The 20,774-nt window shown below is 36.0% G+C and overlaps 2 protein-coding genes across 2 annotated transcripts in view; one reads left to right on the top strand and one right to left on the bottom strand.

The window, feature by feature from the left end:
- Positions 1-11,379, bottom strand: part of Smp_153460 (putative monoxygenase) — a gene marked incomplete at its 3' end in the record, with an annotated part of 27,220 nt that extends 15,841 nt beyond the window's left edge. The window contains exons 1-5 of the mRNA XM_018789373.1: positions 11,359-11,379; positions 5,581-5,724; positions 5,405-5,536; positions 5,296-5,354; positions 2,614-2,871 (exon numbers count right to left, since the gene is read on the bottom strand). Coding sequence (XP_018654823.1) covers positions 2,614-2,871; positions 5,296-5,354; positions 5,405-5,536; positions 5,581-5,713 — 582 coding nt within the window. The 5' untranslated portion in view covers positions 5,714-5,724; positions 11,359-11,379. The remainder of the gene's footprint in view (positions 1-2,613; positions 2,872-5,295; positions 5,355-5,404; positions 5,537-5,580; positions 5,725-11,358) is intronic.
- On the top strand, positions 10,611-10,937 carry Smp_153470 (hypothetical protein; the record flags this gene model as incomplete). The annotated part of the gene is made up of 1 exon (XM_018789372.1): positions 10,611-10,937. The coding sequence occupies one exon, from the start codon at positions 10,611-10,613 to the stop codon at positions 10,935-10,937; it is 327 nt and encodes a 108-aa protein (XP_018654822.1).
- Positions 11,380-20,774: the final 9,395 nt, after the last annotated feature.

Here is a 20,774-nt window from a genome sequence, read left to right as displayed (position 1 = left end):
AGTCCCACGATGGGACGAAACGGCTGACCAATGACAAAAGCATTTAAATTGATTTATCAGGATATCCTGTCGTTTTTTTAAGATAAACTAGAAAAAGTTTTAAAAACTAGGTGAGAAGTTTAATGTGGTAAATATATAACCCTTTATTACAGGATAATACAATATCCACATGCATGCACACAGAAAATTTATATGGGATGCATAAATTTTTCTAGCACATTTTGTAAGAAAAACATGAACGATCTAAAAGACTGTCGTCTGTGCTTTTTTATATCTTGGAGATTTTACACTTTCATAATCTATGTCTGAAGTATATCATATTAGAAAATATGACCAGAAAATGAATTGATCTCAAAGTACTGGATAAAAGAATATCACTGTCATACGGAACTTAATGATGACAATATAGATTTCAATAAAGTCAAGTGATATGAATAAAATATTAAAAGTTAAATGAAAACTTATGAAACTTTGAAACCGCCTACAGATCAATACTATAAATTACCATGAAAATTATTGAGAAACGGTAGAACTACTCGGATAATAAAATAAATTTCTTGAAGTGGACTTCAAACATCGAACTGTTTATTTTAAATTCAGGTTCCTATAATAACATGGCATAACTTCGAGATGTAAATTACTGCATGAAGTTCAAATTACAAACCAAGGTTATGATCTATATTTTAGAAAGAGTAGTGTTTATGAACTATGAATCTTCTATTTTGCAGATTAGCGCTCATAACAAAATGTTGAGCTCATTAAAAATCAAACATGTAATTTAAAAAGTGTTTAAGTTTGTATGGGCAGTTACGTAATCACCTCCTGAATCATTCTACGAAAGAGATTTGATACAAAATCGAAGTATGAAAACTTTCAAGGATGGGTTTCTTGTGTTAATACAAGTTGTATTTATTCAAATCAACTACTAAAAACACAATATAAGAGAAAACATGAATTTATTTTGCAATTATATTTCAGAAATAATGCCAATTTCTGGATTTGAACAAAATAATCTAATTAAATAAATGATTACTTTTAGGATTTACTGATAGCTATTTTAGACATATATAATACAATAATGTAGATACCAGATACGAATCCACATTAGTTAAAAGTAATAAGTCAACTTATGCATAAGTCGAATATTATTTTCTTGTTTAATAATATTACTCAAAAAGCCTTCAGATTTTACTTGAGTAACCATTTAACTATTTAGTTATATTTTGAGCAGATTGTAGCAGCCTCGGTTGGCTGGTCGACAAGTTGTCTTTTGGATGAGTGTCATATGGTTATTTGGCGTTTCTTAATCTACCCGGAACATCTGGATAGTGAGACTTTTAAAAAAATATTAAAATTACTAGCATACTGAACAGCAACCCGCTGCGGCAAATTACATCTGGTAGAATTGGTCATTAAAAGCAGATGTATTTATTATACGGATTTGATAACAAGTTTTCAAAGTACTCGCACGTAGTGAAACCAATAAGTGAAAGACAGCAAGGTTAGGTTCAGATGTTTTAGGGAATGAAAATGGGTTGTGAATCCACACATACTGAAGTACCGAATCAACGTCTGAACTAACAATCAATACTAGTTAATGTAGAATCACAATGGGAAAGATCTTGAAGTATTTATATAAAGATGTCGCAACAGTCTGTTAGGTATTTGACCAGTAATACGAGTCACATACGGGAATATAGACTTCCACAGTGGGATCCTCAGAGTAACAAAGTCCAATAGCTAGATATCCCGAACGACATCGCTAAAGACGAATCATAATGAAGATGTATGTCATATCCAATGGGTGCGTACCCTGTTTAGTATATGAAGTGAGGTTTCCTGCCAACCAGAGAGAAGTGGATTATCGATTAGAGTAATGATACACGAAAACCGAATGAGCAGTCTTGAGTACTTATCAGTCCTGCTTTCTGCCTAGTCCAGCCAGTTAAGTACAGAACACTAATAACAGTCACTGCAATATGAATCATTATTCTCAAACATACTGGGTTTATATACCAAAAAAACTGACCACATCGTACCATAAAATAGATTTGGCCAAATGTGGCTGTGAATGGGGGGGTACAGTAATTAATGGACTAGGGATAACCCAAGAATGGTAAATCGTACAGTAATAGTCTATGGGTCAAAATAAAGCTTATAATAAGAGGGACATGAATATGAATAGTTTAGTTACTTAAAAATTATACAATAGGAAATAAACATATCATATTCGTCCATAAATAGTTCTCTAAGTTCATAAATCTCCACGGGATATAACAATGTATTTTTTGTGTATTAGTCCGCAATTTACCTAGTCTCTTAAGATCCGCTTTGCATTAGTAGCATCTTCAAGAGTACTTATTTCGAACTGGAAAATATACAAATTATCAAATTTACTATTTGTAACTTATTTCGGTATCCTGATATACATTCTTGTTGTTTATCTTCGAATGCGTAGATTTTTATAGTTATTAGGCACACTAGGAATATTTATTCTTACTCCATGAGTATAGTAAGGAATTAAAAAGGATATATTTAGAGTACTAATTTTGGAATTAATTTTATACACAAATAATACTGTTCCTCTAGAAAATCAATGAATAAGCAACATACAAGTAGATCTGTTTCAACAGTTTCCCGTTTATTCTGTGTCCTTTGTTGAACGTCTAAACGAACTAAATGTTCTGGATGATCTCGAGAAGGTAGCTGAATGTTTTCAGCTTGTGCTTCATATAATATTGTCACATTTGAAGAATTATTAATCGATTCCAGATGATTGCGAAGTGATTCAATAACTAAATCATTTTCTACTATATATGCCAAGGGATTGCGTTGAAATGTTAAGTAAAGGTTTGACTTTGTTTCCCATACCTAGATGTATGTACAAAATGAATAAGTATATGATAATCAATCGTCTAAAATGAGACGAAATTAATAGTAAGAGTTGATAGATTATTTAAATTATGTGAATTTCGGTCTTTTAGAATGGCAAACAAGATGGCTCATGATAGAAATTGCTGAAGTCACGTAGATTCCGTATGTTTATTAGAAGCTGTTCAACTTAGTCTAATAATATAAAGACATGATAAAAAAAGTCTAATCATCTTTCTAAAGAACGGGGCTGATGGAATTTGGTAGTTTAGAAGATAAGGCCCAATAGTTTGAAATACTAAGCGTTTATTTCAAGTTCATATGAGAGAATGATAAGAGCATTTAAAGGATATTTACAAGTAAAAGATGGACGAGAGTCTTGTACGAAAATTGACAACCATTGATTGGTAAAAGATACGCGTCCAATATTTGGGAAGAATGAGCTACCCATATATTTGAATTGCTACAACAGGTCAGTTTTAATTACTATTTGTCAACATGTCAGGTGAAAATATGTAGTTAAGATAAGGCATGGGAGAAGTCGGAATTTTTCGCTTGCCTCGATATACGATGTACGTACCTTTTGAATAGAGCACACGAATAAGAATAATCCAGAATTCCTTACTGTTTTTCATGAAAATCAATAGCATCTAAGTATGCAAATATTCGAGTTCCAATGTTGTTAACAATCCCCTGCTTAACAGTTATGATAAATATTGTATTTGGGAGTCGGTGTTGGAGACGCAGGATGAGCACTGTTAACAGCAGACAGCTTCAACTAATAAAACCACTGAATGTTCACCCAATCCATGTAGATGCGTAGTGCACCTGGTTAGGGTCTGTAAAATAACTCCGATAGATGGTAAGAGACTTTAGGTAGCATGTATCATATTTGGTACCACTAAAGTAGAGAGATTTCTCTTTGGATCTTCATGCAAAACTTGGAAACCAGCCACGATCTAACTTTATCGAATTATAATACTTTAGTAAAACTTTCTTTTATTTTTGTTAACTTATTTGCGAGGTACATATCAGATTATTTAGCTTCCAGTCACAGACTAATCGTTAGGACTAGTTGCTCAAACTGAAGCAGGTGGAGCAGAGTTCGAATCTACGACTTAGTAGCTAAAGGTCGAAAGCCCTAACCACTAAGTCACATGCTCACTTTTAGTCGAACTGAGAGCATATGATCTCGAGTCCGTCAAATTCAGATCACCTAGTGGATCCAGACGAGATGAACACGTAAAGAACGCTCATGAGGTTTCTAGACCACTTTGTAATAGACACACAGGGTGACATTTGAGTAGTCATCTGTTTCTTAATATTCAAATGAATTTTACGGAGGATATTGGAGATGCTATAGTAGAAGAAGGAATCTATATTTATTGAGAGAATTTATAAAGGATTTAAATAATACGTATACATAGCCTTCAATCATCCATTTGCATCTTTCAGTGTGTTCCGCAATCTAAACTGTCCTCTCGTCTGGTCTTCAAGTATTCTGCCTAAGCTGTGCTTTAGCTGTACTGAAAATCTCCTCATCTGATGACTGTTTCAACGTCAACGCCAGGTCCCACTACGTACTAATTACGAACAATCTTGTGAGTAGAACCCACTATATTATAACTACATATACTCACTACCTTCTCGTGGCGGATGTTGTTTACGAAATTGAGAGAACAAAAAGCGAATGTCCGGCGCTTTAACAGGGTTGATGGGCACGGAAAGTCCACCTAGGGGAGTTGGAAAACCCTGATTCCAAACCAATGGTGCACATGGGCTCCAGACTCTTGAGGGAACAAATGACGTATGAATCAATAGTTGGTGACCGGCTACTATGGGACTGCATCTCCTCACGATGCTACACTGCCTTGTGGATCAGACCTTTAGGTTGAAGGCTCCGGGTGTGGCCCCCCAAGAAAACCACCTGCTTCAGTTTGAACACCTGGGCAGTATTACAGCCCTCACACAAATCAAATGCGATTTGTGCGGCGCATATGTATCTGGTGCTTCCTTGTACCAATATTTATGTGTTTAAATAATAAATAAATAAACATATACCACGTGCAAAAAAGAAAATCAGTTGTAATTTTGCTAATCTATTTAAGGTGATCCTCCTTTAGACTTGAATGCTAAGTAAATCCGTGAGCCTACTTTTTTAAACCCAAAGTGTTGACAAGCCATTGGACTCCAACTTCGTTTTTTATTGTGAAAAAACTGTGCGTGAGTGGTGTGAAAGTTTCTGGATACAGAATTTGATTCTTGTATTCATCACGAATATTTAGGAAGATGTTATTATTTAGTCACGGAGAGAATGCTTTGAAGTGTAGATTTTATCGTTTATAAACCTCACTTGGTCTGATAAAATAAAACCGTTCAAGAGTCGAAAAATATTATGGTAGAAAACTGTGATAATTCACATACTTTCATTTTATTTACAGGCTGAGAACGGAATGACTGAATAAATTCCCAAACACCAATATCTAAAAGGAGTACGATTACGCGAATCCTGAAGCTTGTATATAAAATGTACTTTTCAGCATGTTTACCGAAAGGTCGTTAAGAGCAACGACACGATTTTCATATTCTTCTTTACGTTGATACGTTTTTTTACCAGAACTTTCTAGCAATAAAATATTTTTCTTGCCGAGAAATTTGGAGGCTGCTACATAATACAAATAATATCAATAACGAAATACCCTGATTTACCTGCAACGGCAGCCAAACCAAATCCAACCATCCCACCACCGACAATTACTATATCGTACCTCGGAAGCAGTTTCTTGGCACTGTAACTACGGAAACTCGTAGTTAGGAATTTATGATAGTTGGGGAACATCATTGATTGAATAGCTGGATACGTGCAACATGATAAAAACAAATAATTAGTTATGACAAAGTCAGTGAACTGAGATGACAGGAAAAAACCAAATCACACAAAAGTCAAAAATTCTGTTTCTTGAATAATTTTGGTTATTAGGAATAGAAACTGAGCAAATGGAGTGTGGTAAACGGATAGAGAAGAGTTCCGTATGCATATTTTCACTACTTTTTACTTTCCAAACTGTTATATGAAATAATGATAAGATCAGTGGATAAAACAGAATATTGTAAAGAGTTTACATCTGACTGACGATTGGTAAATGATCAACGTCAGAGGAAAATCAATTTAGGTTTATTAATAACTCTTCCTGTCACAACTTCAATACTCGGGTTTTATGGCTAAATTCCATCATGCTAATACTAATAGATAAGTGCAGGTCATTTATTTAGTTCACAATCAATTTCAAGATGCTCCCATGCCTAGATAAATTTTTTCCACAGTGATATCAATGACAAAGCATAAAATCAGACTGTTAGCCCGACGTGCGTAGAGGGATATAGGGCTTTGATGTCGGGTGGGCTCTGTGGAGTTCGTCTACTCAAGAGTTCCTCAAATTATTCTACCCATCTGTTCCTCTCTTCGTGAATTCCAGTGATTGGCTTTCCTTCCTTGTCCTTGACCGGTCTCTTTGGCTTACTACAATTCCCTGACATTTTCTTCGTTTTGTCATACAGTTGTTCCATATTTCCTTTTCTTGCAGCTTTTTCCGCTGTCGTTGCTAGATCTCCCACATATTTCCGTTTTCAAAATCTCATGCTCTTCTTCACTTGCTTGTTTGCTTCTGTGTATTCAGCTTGCGCCTTGACTTCCTCTGCTCTTGTCAAACTATTGTTAATTGCTAGCTCCCCGTTCTTTCGTCCTTGGATCTTGTCCAGAGTTTTGATAGAGGTCTATTCCTAAAGATGATGCTTCTTGTGGCACAGAACCTCCTGACACGTTGAAGTTAATGCTTCTTTGATCCTTTCCCAATCGACCTCCATATTAGTTTACCCTTTTTTGAGTAGATCTTGTAAGGCTTGGGACCTGTTGTTGAGTTTGTCAGTATGTCGAAGTAAGGCTGTATTGAACCTTTGTACTGCTGTTTCCCCAGATGTCCAGTGTTTTTCTGCTGCATTTTCATCTTCGCCACAACCAAGTGGCGATGTCAAGCTATGACAGCTCTTCTTTCGGTTCTCACGTCTTCCATTGTCCTTCTGAATTTCTCATTGATACAAATATGATCTGTTTGGTTCTCCGTGGTGTGATCCATGTAGCTTTGTGGGAGGATACTGTTCCGCCTATAACCATTTTTTCATAATGGACATACGTTTGGAAATCTTTCCTCATTTTCGTCTCTCTTTCCCAGTTCATGTTGTCTCATGATATCTTCATATCCGGTGTTGCCCATTCCGAATTAGGCGTTTAAGTATCCCATTAGGATGGTGAGGTCCTTTCCCGAGCACGTCACTGGTTTATTGTCGCTTTTCGTAAAACTTATCTTTATCGTCATCATCGGTGGTTGCATAACATTGGATAACATCCATTGTGATTCCCTCCTCTGTTTTGAAAGATGTTTCGATGATCCTGGATCCACGAGATTTCCATTCTATAGATGCTTTACGTACTTCTTTGGATGGAATCAGGAACAGATTTAATGTCACGAGTATATTTGTGCAAAATTTATCAATCATATGACCAAAAAGCGTGAAGATTTTAAAGTTAGGTATCACAATCCTGACCCTAGCATTATTGCTGAGGTCAGTTCATGATGAAAACCTTAATCTTAATTATTAGCTCTAAAACCTAATTCTGAATCTTTATCTTAATTCACAACCCAAACCCCTAACCTTAAACCTCTTCAGTTTACTGTGAGAATACACAAACAAAAAGTTTCGTTATTCATCACAAAACGTATCCCTTCTAATTTTATATTTTTAAGATCGTAACTTAACTCATATCAAAAGACTATTCCGATTAGCTAATATGTCACCTATGGTTGAATGAAATTTCTTAGGTCATCTATATGGTTTACTTCTATCAGCTTATTGTGACTATGTTGATTTGAAAGGTAGAATTTCGAAGTTATATAAAAATACAAGACCTACTTTGTTTATGGTTAGCTTTAATAAAGCAAGCAATCACCTAAATAATCTACCCGATAATTCGGAATATGATGAACTCAAGAGTAAAATCTATTTTGTGATAAGTTAGGTGAGAATGCCATGACGCATAACATGATGATACGACTACTTCGTGTGATCAGACCTTAACTTATTTGGCTATACACTTCAGTTTCTCTCGATCCCCAGTCAACATGAATGGCAAGTTAATGTAAGTCCACCAACTCTTCATGAGGTTGAAAAAGCTATAAGAAATCTAAAGCGAGGGAGAGCCGCAGGCCCTGACAGGTTTACCCCTGAGATTTTTAAGGATGGTGGTCCAGTACTAGCAACGAGATTGACTGAGGTCTTAGGTAGAATCTGGGGACTAGACGTAATTCCATCTGACTGGTCCCAATCACTGATTATGCCAGTCTATAAGAAAGGACAAAAGTCCTCCTGTGACAAACACAGAGGGATCAGTTTGACTAATATAGTGTCTAAAATATTAGCTTCAATAATACTTGGACGCCTAACCAAAGCTCGTGAAGAGCAGACTAGAGAAAACCAGGATGGTTTTCGACCTGGACGTGGTTGCATAGACCAGATATTCACTCTACGTCAGGTCCTAGAACATAGACATACATTCAGACGTCCCACAATCGTAGTATTTCTTGACCTTAAGGCGGCATTTGACTCCATTGATCGTGTTGTTCCATGGCAGTGTTTGTAACTGAAAGGAGTACCAAAGAAGTACATTAACCTCATAAAGGCTCTCTACTCGAACACAACTGGTCGAGTTAGAGCTTATGGCGAACTGTCATCAGAATTAATTACCTCAAGTGGTGTTCGTCAGGGCTGTCCACTCTCGCCATTCTTGTTTAACTTTCTCGTTGACACGCTTTTAGAGATATCACTTTCATCATCTCAATCTCCTGGAGTTGAACTTTTACCGGAAGGCTCACTTATTGACTTAGAATGCGCCGATGACATAGTTCTATTTGGTGAAGACGCTGACAAAATGCAGAGTCTTCTGACCACTATAAGCAACTATGCACGCATGTTCGGGATGCGATTCTCCCCCTCGAAGTGCAAAATGTTACTTCAGGATTGGGTTGCATCGACACCTGAACTAATGATAGGGAGTGAAGTAGTTGAGCGTGTTGACAGCTTCACTTATCTTGGGAGTCTCATCAGCCCTTGTGGTCTGGTGTGTGATGAAACCTCAGCACGGATACAGAAGGCTCGTCTAGCTTTTGCTAACTCGCGTCATTTATGGCGTAGGTGAAATATCCGTCTAGCAACCAAAGGACGGGCTTACTGCGCAACCGTTCGCTCCATCCTACTTTATGGCAGTGAAACATGGCCGATAAGAGTAGAGGATACTGGTGGGCTACTAGTATTCGATCATAGGTGTTTTCGAAGCATTGCTCGTATATCCTGGGACTACCAAGTAAGCAATGTTGTTAGGAAACGGGTACTAGGTAAAGATAGCAAATCGATTAATGAATAAGTGAGATGGCTGGGATACGTGTTACGTATGCCCAACCACCGACTGCTTCGACACGCAATGCTTTATGGCGTAGACGTAGGTTGGAAGTAAGCTAGGGGCGGCCAGACCAAAACGTGGCACAAATCCATGAAGTCACTGACAAGTGGACTGAGTCATATTGGTAGGTGTAGACTACTTGGTTGGGATCCACGAGGTGATAACAATCGATGGTTAGAGACCTTGAATGACATGGCTCAAAATCGTTTTTAATGGTGAAGGTGCATCCACTCTTTGTGTTCTTCCAAATTCTTATCTTCTGAATTCTTCATGTCCCTTTTTTTCTTCCCAAATTAATTTCACTGGATTATACTCCTTGAATAAAATCTTCGAACCGTAATCTTTCGGATTACTGCTTATACTCTTACTACCTCTACCACTATGGGATTTGAATCGACAACTGTATCTCTGTGCTGATGTGGTATGGCGACTCAAATTGATGTACGTACGTACGAAGTTCTAATTTGTGACTGACTGATACAAAGGCATAAAAAACACCATACAATTATGTAAAACGGACATGACTTTCAATTTTTTCTACTCGGTTGTCGAGTATTTTGATATAAGCGATTGACATTTGATTAAATACACAATACAATATGCCAATTGCTTATACTATGGGCCAGCATTAAATGAAGACGTGGTGTTAAAAGCAACAAGGATGTCGCTATCAGGGAAATATGATTATTTTACACTCACGGTCAAGTACTTTAGCTAGTTTCAATCTATCGTTGAAAGTGAAGTACTGGTTTGTTGCTGAGTGTCAGAGGATAACCTTAAGTAAATAAATGGCACAGTTAACAATCACGTGTAAAAAGCGAGTACGTAAAGTCAAGTACCCAAACATGGGACTAGATGTTGCTTGCTTTCCTGGCCCCTACTTTGACTGCTCGGAATTTTACATAAAGTTCGGAGCTGTGTGATTGCTAGCAAGATAAAATAGACACACCATTACATACTTTAGAAATTTTCGAAGGGAAACAAAGCATATTTGATGGGCAGACATTTTACATTAAAGTTATCACAAATAATGCAGAAAATGTGTCTAACATGGAACATGATGTAGCAACTTCGCGTAGTATACTGTGAAGTTTAAAGCATTGAAAGTTCTGGTCGTATGCACCATGAGTGAATGAGAATACTGATTCATTGATTAAGTTGTTGATTTTCTTGTGAGTGGCATTCGGATTCAAACTTCGTTTGCTCAAGTATAATTTCTGACCACATCATGTCAGACTTTTATTGTTGCGAACCGATACCATTGCTTAATCGATGTCTGGGTAAAGGCACACATACGGGTGGAGGTTATCCAATTATTCTCGAAGCTAGAAATGCAAAAAGCCAAAACCCAACGATGAATATTGTTTATGAAAATCGAGATATCAATAATTCAACGGGATTATTCATTATTTCTGGCCAAAAGTCACTCGATAATGACCCATTCTCCCGAATTGAGGGTTTTCCCCAAAGTCCAATGACAATTCGTAGTTTGGCGAAATCAACAAAATTCTGGGAAGCAATGACAATTTCCTCCCAACAAGTCCGAGAATTTTGAATACCTGAGGTAATTTTAGGCTTTTTATTCCTTTAAACTTTCGTCGAAGATTTTCTAGCGGCTTACCCGAAAAGGACAAAATTCTGCCTAAAATGGGGAGATATCTCCCTATAGAGAGATGTTGGGAAGCACCTACTTATTCGGAAGTTAAGGTATCCTCGAACAGACCGAAACTCCGGTCTAAAGAGTCTACGTGTGTGTAAACTTTCATGTACTTGTGTTGAAAATTTCATAGTGAAATAAACATTAATTTGTATAAGAGCACTAATAAAGTGTAGGATCTGTGAGTTTTCACTATTTAGGGGAACACCAACGCCTCATGAAGTATAAGAAGGTTCCTACATACTGAGTTACTGGGAGCGATAATATTAGACATTTCTACAACTAGGACAATACAGCTGGGTACCCGAAATAGACTAACCTTGAAGTACCGTCCCATTCCAAACACTCCGCCTCGAAGAGTTCAAAGAGTTTAAATGGGTCTGTACAGAATAGAAAAAGCTTTCGCTTGTTGGGCTTCCGTGTTTAGTAGCCGTGGATCACTCATGCTTTGAGGTAAGAACCTAGGTATATTAACGATAAAAGAAGGAAAAGAAAAAGTTAGTAAATTATGGTAAGATACTGTGCTTAGTCCTTAAGAATATGTCGAGTTTTCTCTTAAATGACTCGTGGTCAGTCGCTTAGGCTAGCTCAGCCGGTGACGAAGTCCAACATTGGACAACTCTTAAGGAGTGAGAGGCGTACCTACAGCCCGTTCTGCTGTGTTGAGTCATTGATTGGAGGCTATCTTCATAAGACTTGAATTCCAGTCCTCAAACTGATTTCGTAGCTCGCCGTTAGATACGTTCAAGAGTATCCTAATCCTTTTGAAGCGTGGGAGAAAGTACGATGTTTCTACACAGGTAATAGGAACGAATAAAACTGCTGAAAATTGTGTGGAAAGTTCTTCCATCGAACTGGCGGAAAACGTGCTTCGACGTTACCAGGGCAGGATTTTTTCGGAAGACCTTTTTGTCACAGTTGGCGTAAAACTTTGGGTCGTAGGGTACCAACACCCCCAGGTCTTTTCAACTTGGGATACTCCTAGAGAGGAGTTACTTAATTCGAAGTCGTAGTCCGCAACATGTCTCAGTTGGACTACTTTACACTTTGAAGTGTTAAGGGTAAGTCCGTTATTGTGTGCTCAAGTTTGAAGTTAACTCAGATCCTCCTGAAGTGCATGTTTATCCTCTTGTTTTCATACCTCTTATCAGAGTTTCATGTGGGCAAAAAGTGACAAATCCGACGATACTTGTTATGGAAGATCAGTTATACAAATGAAGAAAAGAAGTGGTCCTAGTACTGAACTCTGTGGAATTCCACTAGAACATTCCATCGCATGAGAGAAATCCATGTTAAAAATGACCTTAGAATGTCGTTGTTTTAGATATAAAGCGAGTCAACCAATTAGAGATGATTTAATACCTGTGCAGAATCCCAACAAATGTTTGGCTGAAGAATAACTATCTCCGTAGTTAAGACACTCACTATTACCACTTTGAAATCAGAGCAAGGTGATTGGGTAAATGACGGTTCTAAATTTCATCATAAATACAAATGTACATTATTACCGAAACAAATATTTCCCTCAGTTGTTTAACTAATAATTGATCGCTCTATGATCGATCTAAATTACGATGAATAAACAAATTGATAAGGAATGTACGAAAATTACCGAACGCACCGAAATATAAGTTTCATTCTATCATTTCTGGATAAATAAAGTAAAAATCCGTTCAATAGATAACAATTTGTTGCTTTATAACACAAAGTGTTTCCGATTCTGGAAAAGTGTTTCAATGCACAATTGAAATTCATAATCCCAGTCAACTGAAGCAACGCAGTCAAGGAGGAAACAATCAATATGGTTGCAGCCAAGACTAAGCATCAACTAAAACAACATCGATGCAGTTCAGGAAGAAACATAGAAACTCAGTGAAGGCAAAAATAAAAAATGAGAAGACTACAATGAAATAAAATATTATCATCTCAAACAAGAGTGACCTTTTCTGATAGCGCGCTCTTTCGGTGAATGGAATTTTATGGATAGTATGTGGTCGTTTATATTATCGATTATCCGGGACTCCATGTATTTCTTCGACACGAAAATACTTGCTCATAGTTGAGAAATACAATTCATCATTTAAGATCAGATGTAATTAACGATTCTCAAAATGTGAATTGTAACGATCATGTAAATTGATTTCGCGAGATATCGCTACATTTGCTTTTCTGGGTTGGAATCAATTCCACATGTACTAGAATAAACGCACATTGATGTGAAAAATAGTATGACATAATTACTTCTTCTACATAGTTCAGTAGAATACCTTGGATTTGATAAATACATGGGGTTAAATATAAAATATTGTCTTCTAGCTGATCGATTTCGCTTTTTGCAATATTTCAACTGCGAACAACCAAAAGTTAATACATCACTCATTATATTGCCGGATTTCGAAGCGACCTTAATAAAGATTACGTTCCAGTACATCATCTTCTCTTGCACCGTTTCGGCCGAGCAGATCACAAGGACGATATATCTGTAGTACAGACTAATGATACCTAACTCTTGAACTCATTCGCTGCAGAAACTTCTCATTACGACTTTCGTAACTGTTTGTCACCGGCGAAATAAACATATTTAAGTCTTCTCTCATAATGAATTATATTACCTGTAAATTTTCTGGACTGAAATAATCTACCACAACCTATCCGTACGATAAAATATCTCCCATTGTTTGTTCGCTTCACTGATACTGTTCCTCTGAAAATGCATGAAATGTTCTAGCGTCTGTAAGTGTATCTTACTCCACAAGTGAGATTATAGGTACTTTAAATGTTTAGCCACTTACATTCTGTCACTTTATATTAACAATGACCTTAGCAACCTTAAGTTATTTGAATAATAACTAGAAAGAACAGTGGTAAACCTAACCGACATATTTAGGCTATCATTGCTTTGTTGTTGTGCTCTCTATTTTAATTTTACTTTCTCCAGTTGTAGATAGTTATCATTAATTCGTCCTGGCACTGGAAATAACCTGAAAAACGTCGTTCATAAATCATCAGGCTATTATTTTAAGAAAAAATTGAAGGTTCCCTGCTGATGCCTTTGATCACCGTGATAGTATCATGTCGTACTTAACGATTACTGAACTAGCAAACTTAAGGCAATCTTATATCGCATGTCTGTCCTCCACATCTAACGTTGCTATTTTTATCAAATAGATCATGCTTGCAAAGTGGTGTGAATTATGTAATAATTATTTTTTTCAGAATACATATACTCTTATTAATGACGGAAGTTTGATTTTAAGAAAATCGGGGCTCAATCCGATATGAATACAATCAGCGATGTCATGTACATAACCTCTAAACAGACATTTGTTTAACTTGGGTTATAAACCATTTTGTCGAATGGTCTCTTAAAAACTTCTGGAATACTAAACATGTAAGTGTTCCTAGCACTTTCTACACACTTTCGGTTGTCTTGAAACTCCCTCTGATCAGTAACACTAAAATAAAAGTGATTTATTAGCCAGAGTATATGCGTCTCAATCATCACCATAAAAATTACTTCTAGTTACTGAGAAACAAAATTCGATTATCGGGAGACAATTTTAGAAAATGCTAACAAGTTTGATACCGGTAATATTCAGTGGCGTTGCTTCCTAACCACAATCCTCAGAGCTGAACTATGATAACTTGGAAAATATACTTTAAACATGTATCACTAGGAAAAGTTCATTAACGGTGGCACGGTAACATTAATTCACTCGCAACTCAATTCATCCGACGGCATGGCACAGCCTCGTAGGCGTGGTCATTCTTTTGTGTAGTTCTATCGCTATTGTTTATATGAAATATATTGTTCTATTCCAGGCCTAAATATGTTCTCCATCATATATTTCACGGTGCGATGCGTCAGTATAGTCAATGATGTGACTTCCACGGAAGATCATATCGATTAGGTAGTCACATCATGACAAATCTACAATTTTAAGATTAGATCTATTATAAGAGCAGTACTGATAAAGAATCGACCATAATTCCACAAATACATAGCTGACCACACTGTGGTTTTATGAAATTTAAAATCTGTACTTACATTGTCATTCATGTCGTTGTCGGTGTTTGAGGTTTACCATTTTAGTTTCTTTGATCTCGGATAGTTTACCATAAATGTCTTCTATAACAAAAGGGACCGTTGGGGTATCAAAGTTATTGGTCATGTGTGTTTATACCGAAACTGATTTCTGACTTCCATTAACTCAATTTCTTCCAAAATATAGGAGTCGGATACTGTTGATTAACAGGTTCAAGTATCGTGGTGAGGAATTAGCGAAGGAGGAAACTAAAAGTAATGTCATTGGTACTGTTCTAGATCGTTAGTAACTTTGAGGGATTACAATACAACTTTTATCTACTGAATACGATTGTTTTGTGTAATAGACTGAGTTTAATAGCTGAGGTAGATCATTTTTCTTCAAACTTAGTCGTCTGTTATTACTATTCAAGAGCAATTTACTTGTGTCTAGTTCATTTTTGATTTCATTGGTCGATAGAAAATTTGTTCAAGCTTTATCTTGAACCGGGCTTTAGTGAACAACGACGACAAGAGTAATATGAAGCAGAGTTACTCAAACAGCCAGTTTAGCAATGAACATGGGATTGTCTTAAATTGTTTATCTGTTTGCGGACTTTAAAACATGGCTATAGTAACGAAATTTTTTGAAAACAGATGAACATAGCCAATGTATATTTTCATTTCATCGTACAACTCCTTGATTTAATTCTATCGACAAACTATTCAGTTGAATTGTTTTCTACAACCGCCTTACTATCAAAATTAAATTCTTCATATCTGTCTGGAGAAAAGCTCGTCTGAATTGGTTTGATTATACCAGTTTCTGCTCCATCCAGGAAAATATTATTTTTGTATTTTGGATCAGCAGTGTAAGTTATCTCTGACAACCATCGCTACTTACTCGAGTTAAGCTGTAATGGTTTGAAATTATAGTTTATATTGAAGACACCTTGTGGTTCATTCTAAACGTACACTATGCAATCGTAATAATAAGGCATGTCTACTCAAATTACTGGGTTGTAATAAATACTTTTAACAGACAAGAGCATTTGTTAGTATTTATAGACTGCAGGAGTACAAGGTAAAATCACTGACGTATACGATTGATTGGTTTTGTGTGGCCTTAACCTCGTCGTACATCGGTAATCTTCGATTCTCGTTGACCTCTCCTCTTGACGGTTTCGCGATAGACCACTGACATTCCACTGACCATACAGTATTTATTCACAAGAGCATGTTATTAGATTTATAAATTGACTTAAATACTCAAAAAATGTTATTGTCATCGGTTTTGTTATTTTTTTGGGAGATTGAAATATAGGGAATGACAAGAAATATGTGGGTCAATTTTGAGCTTAGAAATGACCTACAGAAATTATATGAATGACATCGAATTTAGCAGTCACTGATAAATACTTCTGAGTTTATTGCGATGCCTATTGGTCACCAAGGTACAGATACATACACGGTGAGTGACGTTGCTATGTATGTTGTCCAGACACACGGTGATTTTGAAGTTATGTTTAACCACTGTAAACACTGTCAATTGCATTGTGATATCTCCCATAAGTTTATGAATCCCCCGAACAATACATAGAGCCTTCTGCCATGTCAATGTAGGGACTTTTTTACTTTGCATGTAGTGTTTATTCATCCTAAACCAGAGTATTGAATGTGATCAACTAATTCCTACCCAGAAATGACAGTAAGACGTTGGAATGGGCTCAAAGATACGTAACTAATTTGAATTCTGTGTTGATAAAACTGCTGTGCATATAAAAGGTTTCTCAACTCCAGCTATTTCTCTTTGTCATTTAAGGGGACAAGAGGTGTATGAATATCAGATTTTAAGTTACTGACGACTTAGTGTTTGAATAAAATCACTTCTCATTAAAATAACAAACAAGACATTTACGAAGGTACTCCTGAAAAATTACAAGCGTAGAAAGGATTACCTTTAAGATGAATCAATTTATCCTTTATTTGGAACTTTGCAATTTATTTGTTTGACACGTTCAAACACTTACTGTTATCGTCACGACTCCTCCGCGAATTTTCGAACGTGTAGGAACTCACGGATTAAAATCTGTTGTATGACGTTTGAAACCTCACACCCTTAACTTTTTGTTTCGATTATTAGATTGTCTTGATCTCACGCTCGTTTTGTTGCTTATCAGCGTCCGTTTCTTTTGTTATGAATGTAAGTGCATTTAAGCACTTAAATGCAGAATGTCCCCTAAAAGCGGTAGTGTCTTGGTTTGATTGCAGAACGTAAGTGGGTTTCCCCAAAAACGTCGAAAAATCATTGTAAATATCTGGTAAACACGCGAAAGTTTGTGGGAATATTGAGGAACTTCTCACAATATTTGTCATTTTCTTCACATCCAGGGAATTTTCGGGACTTTTGTGGCGTTTTCTCAAATTGTTTATGTCGGCTTCCTCAAAATTTTTCTTAAAAGGGACAATTTTTTCAAATTAGGAGGATTGTGTTGCTAATTTTTCGACTCACGTTTTGTTTTATTTCCTATTTTTACTTCTCCCTCACACTACTCTGTGTGTCTCCTTGATTCATCAGGAACATTCTGGCTTGTCGTCAATATCAATATGAAAACGAACTTGAATTTAAAACTTATTATTTAATTCATTGGTTGCTTTGTTACTTTAATTTATCGAATGCAGTTAGGTGGACGTTGGTGAAGCAACAAATCCATATGCATTTCACCATGTGATTCACTCTTTTGGCAATGTTGAGACTTTGTTCGAGATTCGCGCTGCAAAGACGGTCGGTAGCCATTGAATTGCCTTAAATGTTATTCTGAATTTTCTGATCATATGCTTTAAGGTTGTATTATCTTCGAAGTAGTGCAATTATAGCTATTTCGAAAGGGCTACCTGACTGTCCCTCCATTACGTAATAACATTATGTGAATATTATTATTTATTACCGTCTCACTTTTAGGCACAGGTATTATAAATACCGATTGATCGGAAATTTGAAACATCCAATCATCCACCAGTTTACGTACGTGTGCTCTTGTCGTTCTATAAACGCTTTTTTGGATTACTATTTAGACACTAAACTGTTTACGTCTGAAACTCGTCCTTCAAAATATTGAATGACCCAACATTTTTCAACTTTATTTGAGTGTGCACTCACTAAAGACTTTAGAAGTAAGTATTTCCGTCCCTTTGTGTTTGGTAAGGTTAAATATACAATTAAGTCCATTCATTCTAACCAATTAAGTCTTCAAACCAACACATTTGAATTCACTTTGCTTCATTAATGAAACTAATGTAACTTATAGGTGCGTTATTGATTTATTTGTCAAGAGGATCATGTCCTGATAATAACCATGACATGCGTGTCTGTTTTAATGCACAACTTTAAAGTGTTACACTGAATTCATGTTTGCGTGTCTAGGTACGTACGAAACAACCAATGTTTTTTACGTAAACATCACAATCTGATTTGGTTCTTATAGTTTTTACCGATGATATTGTTACCACTTGTTCATGTAGAGCGTTTTAGTTGCAGACAACTTGATGAGAAAAGTGAAATGTTATCCTTTGTTTAATTGTCGCTTCAATTTTTTATCATAGTCTTAAGGGATATGCTGTTACTGAGTAAATAAAAGGACGGGAATGTTGGCCCAAAATTATTATTTGCAGTACCACAAGCAAGTTTAGGATCGAATCATTTTTAACGAGAGCTCATCGTGTTAGTTAATCTTCTTGGGAATGATAACTTGGTACTTACCTACTAATAATGCTAGATAGTGCTGTTAGGATATAGACTGTTTGACTACATGCTATGTATAAAACGAAATGCCGTAATTTGTGCCTTCATACCAAAAGTATTAAAACATATTTTGTGTCACATGTTTTTAAAAAATCTATTAAACTAAGGAATTGACCTGTGTTTACAGGTAATGATGACGGGTAAAAGATTAAAGATCTATCAGTTCCATGATACAGTTAACGCCTCTGTGTCATTATACTCCCTTGTTTAGCTATGTAGGGTCAAAAAGTCTCTAAAACTTATTTAATTTGTCTGGGTACATTATTTGCACAAACATGATAGTTTAAACAAAATATAAGATACTATGAAACCGACTTCATGTCGAAGTGCATGACAATAAATATATTATGGTTTGCACTACTTGTACAGACAGATGTAAGTAGAATGAGCTTAGAATTAAAGAAGAATTTCTATGGACAGAAGTGGAGAATGAAGAGGAGAAAACGAAAAATAGAAAGCAATTAAAATAACAACAATGATAAAACAAGGAAGGAGGTTAGAGCGGATAATTGAGGGAAGATAGGCAAATAGTGTATTTAATATATTAACTTTATGTTTTACAGATACAGTGAATACAGTTAATTGGTTTGCACAATAAATTCTTCGTTAATTACTACACGATATTTGTCAGACCTTATCTTGTACTTGTGAGAAAAAGCCTTTGTACTTTATTGTACTCACTTGACGAGAAGTGTTGCACGGTATGCCATCCAGTTATTGCTTCTCCCCCCAGACTTATCCGTTCTTTACATCAATAAACAATACTGTTACAAACGATCGACCAGTTGGTTTTTGACAACAGGCATTGAATGTTGCAAAATCCACAATATTTAGCAAATTATGATTGTCTCTAGGGTTTAAAGGACAAAAAAGGTAAAAATTAATGTACAAAAGCCCTGGTCATCACTTTAATTCAGTACGTCTAAAGTTTCAAATATTTAGTAACCCGTAACTAATAAAATATCTAGTGAGCACTTAAGTTTTTACTGACTCATAACTGCTACGTAAAACTAAAAAACCTTTATTTTCCATGATATAACAAACTGACATTATAGTAAAAGAAGACTTGGAGGCGATAACCAGTTTATTTTTCGAAGCACAATTACGGCTTTCTTTGGTAAAATATGAAAACCAGGCATTAAATACATAGTTTGCACATCTTTCATTAGTTGTTATTTACAAACCTCGTGATTCTTTTAATTCTGTTATCAGAATAGCCTTCTGTCTCCATTTCTGTTTTCTTCAATTAAATATTCTCAATCTTCTACTGCCATGCATTCAACTTCCGACTAGTGCTACGTACCTGTCAATATAAGTAGCATACACCACGGTACCACATACAACAAGCAATTATCAATTCAGTTTTTTACTTGTTGTTCTGATCTGTCGAACGATAGCAACATACTTTTAGATCCTAATAAGTCTATATGCATTCTAAGTTTATTTGTTTTAGGCTATTCAAGATTCCACAACCATCGTAGTTTGCTTTACATCATGTTGTACCTAATAGTTTCATGGTTAGTATTTACGGACTTCTGCGGGCATTGTAAAGTTTACAACATAAAATATATTTCTAAGTGCCCAATACATGCGAAAAGTGATCAGGTTGTGTGTGTGGCCCAAAAAAGCTTCATTAAAGACGTCGTCTTAATTATCTTGTATAAAATGAACCATATTAAATCTCAATATAATATCACGTTTCATTTTTCCCAACATTTATAATTTGTGCTGCAGGTTAATCAACTAAATGTGTGCTTTGTTTGCACATTAAAAAAGTTTCTTCTTTTTTCATTATAGGTTCTTGGAATTATTGAGTAGAGATTTATTGGTTCTGTTAACACCTTGTCGACGCAATTCCGTCTAGAGTGTGAACGACAGTTGGTCAAATGTAGATAATAGTAAATAAGTT

The sequence above is a fragment of the Schistosoma mansoni genome, chromosome W (assembly GCF_000237925.1).
Source record: "Schistosoma mansoni strain Puerto Rico chromosome W, complete genome".
In the NCBI taxonomy this organism is placed as follows: domain Eukaryota; kingdom Metazoa; phylum Platyhelminthes; class Trematoda; order Strigeidida; family Schistosomatidae; genus Schistosoma; species Schistosoma mansoni.
Note: the sequence above shows the minus strand (reverse complement) of the source record. Positions and strands in the feature narration are given on the sequence as shown.